The sequence below is a fragment of the Ammodytes marinus genome (assembly GCF_949987685.1).
Source record: "Ammodytes marinus genome assembly, chromosome: 14".
Lineage (NCBI taxonomy): Eukaryota > Metazoa > Chordata > Actinopteri > Uranoscopiformes > Ammodytidae > Ammodytes > Ammodytes marinus.
In genome coordinates this window covers 29,011,902-29,014,328 of record NC_137218.1, presented here as the reverse complement: position 1 = coordinate 29,014,328, position 2,427 = coordinate 29,011,902, and the positions used below count along the sequence as shown (strand labels likewise).

Sequence of the window (2,427 nt, the reverse complement as noted above, 5' to 3'; positions counted from 1 at the left end):
AGTGTTGTGCATGGTTTGATATTCTAGTAGGCATCCTTTTTGACGCGTTAATTTTGTTTTAAATGTAGTATTTTAATGACACAATTTCACGGTACCGTATGTAGCCTATAGCCTACTACGGCTTTTTGGCTGCATGTGAAGCCGGAAGAGCTCCTGTCTCCTCTCTAACTTGACTCTGTCCTCCTCCTCTTCCAGTGTGCTGCTGTCTTTGGGATGCAGAGGGAGGGCGGGGCTGTTTTTCTTGCAGTGCGCTGATGTGGGGTGATGTAGCAAAACCAACAGGACAGAGCAGATGTCGACACGGTTGCCTTTTAGAAAACGGTGTGTTTACGATGCACAATGGATTTACTTCATAACTTTATCTAACATAGCCTATCGTAGGTAACCGTTCTGAAGCCATCCGTGCATCCTGACACACGGACATCTTGTTTCTCTCGTATCATAACGGGAGCGTATAGTGATTGTCTTCATCTTGGAGCCGGGGCTGATCGTCTTGTAGCGGAGCTCTCTCCAGCTCACCATGGCGTGGCCCTGCATCAGCAGGGCGTGCTGCATGGCCCGCTTCTGGAACCAGCTGGACAAGGCTGACATTGCGGTGCCTTTGGTCTTCACCAAGTACACGGACGCGTCTGAGCTGCAGCACATCGCCCTGCAGCCTCCCCAGGCCCGGGTCACCATAGAAACGCAGCCTTCCCGCAACGCGACAGCCGCTCGCGCGCCGCGGAGGTGCGTCTCCGAGGAGCGCGTGTGCGGCTCGGTGATGCGCGAGGACTATAAACACTGGAAGGTGCGACCCGAGCAGAGCTATAAACCCAAGAACGAGTACCACGGACCCGAAACACCTTTCAGCAGCCAGACCCAGTACCAGAAGGACTACAAGCCCTGGCCCGTTGCCAAAAAGCAAGACCATCCCTGGATACCCAACGACCGGGCGCCCGACAGGTCCAGGCACGCTAAACAGAACGCGGCGCTGGCGGATGCGGACAGCGGTGTGGAGAAGAGCGCTATAGCTGACCAAGTGCAGGAGAAAGACCTGCTCCTGGGACCGGAGCGGAAACACAAGGCCAGTAAACAGGAAGGAGTGAAGAGACTGGTCCTGAAGGAAGGAGAGGACAGAGGCAGGCCGGCGGATGCGCTCAACAGGCAGATCAAAAATGAAATTACGGCTGGCAGCTCATACAAGTGAGTTCACCTGCGTGTTACTGTATGCTGAGTCCTCAGGGGTGTAGGGGTCACTGTGAGGTTTCACACTCTATAGAAATGCCTGCCGAATATCCAAGCAGTTACTCTGTAGATACAAATGCTGGACTGACTGTATGAAAAGTATTTCATTTAGAAAAATAAAGCCATCCAGAATAAGATGGGTTTCCTCCCATTTAAAAGTTTCTGAAAGTGGCACTAAAATAAAATACGTAAAACTCATTTAAATGAGTGAGAGGGCCTATCTTTCAAATAGTGAGTTAAAACAATGGTGATTGAGCATATGACCCACTGATGAAAGCACCTGTATTTGCTGCTTTGCCCTGTTATACTATCGGAGTGGCTATGTCTTATTACCCATGCAGCAGTGGTGTGTTCTCTTACTCAGGACATGGGAGCTTCAGACTCAGTAGTAGGCTACTCAGTTCAGACCTGTGTGCATTCCAGTACATCTGTTTTGTTTTAACTTTTATATACAGTCTTTGGTTCGTATAAGACATGGTCATACGTCCCACATTTTTAAAGTTCTGGGTCACAATGTTGGATCAGAATACACAGAGAAAGCAATCTGCAGTTATGAACTGCTAATATACTGGGTACGTGTACGTTTTGATTCAATCCAAAGTGACAGAAAGGTGAAAACCACTCGTATATTTGTTTTATCGTTTTCCTGCTGGAATGCAGAAACAACAGTACGAGCCGAGTGATCATTTTCTTGTTATTGGAACAAAACCAATGTTATGACTATGACAGAAATGTGGCTGTGCCGGAGAGCTCCATAAGTTGAGGGAAACTTAACTTAACTTACTGCGTGGAGCCACTGATTTCCCGTGTTTTTAACCTCTAAGTCCCGATCAAGCTGCATTATTTGGTATAGATTAGCAGAGAGTCCAAACATTCTTAACACACAATTTCAGATTTATGAAACCTTTATTTAATTAGTTAAACATATAAAAAAGGGAGATTTCACTGCTTTTTTTAGCATCAAGGCCATTAGACCAGGTCTTGAACATAAACCACTACTTCCGGACTCTTCAAATCTGGATTATATTATCTCACAGAGTCTAAACAGTGTTTAAAATACAGTTTCAGATGTGTGAAACATGTATTCCTCCTGCTGCCATCAGCCTTGTTAAAGTTCTCATGAAACTGTCATTTGTCTTATTCATTTGTTTGTTTGCTGTTTCTTTTTACTGCTGGCTGTGAACTAAATGACCCACCTGGGAT

At 46.5% G+C, this 2,427-nt stretch overlaps 1 protein-coding gene across 1 annotated transcript in view; it reads left to right on the top strand.

Moving 5' to 3' along the window:
* The first annotated feature begins 348 nt into the window (after positions 1 to 348).
* Positions 349 to 2,427, top strand: part of map6a (microtubule-associated protein 6a) — a 22,742-nt gene continuing 20,663 nt past the window's right edge. Inside the window, exon 1 of the mRNA XM_080041581.1 lies at positions 349 to 1,182. Within this exon, the coding sequence (XP_079897707.1) occupies positions 521 to 1,182 (662 nt within the window). The 5' untranslated portion in view covers positions 349 to 520. The remainder of the gene's footprint in view (positions 1,183 to 2,427) is intronic.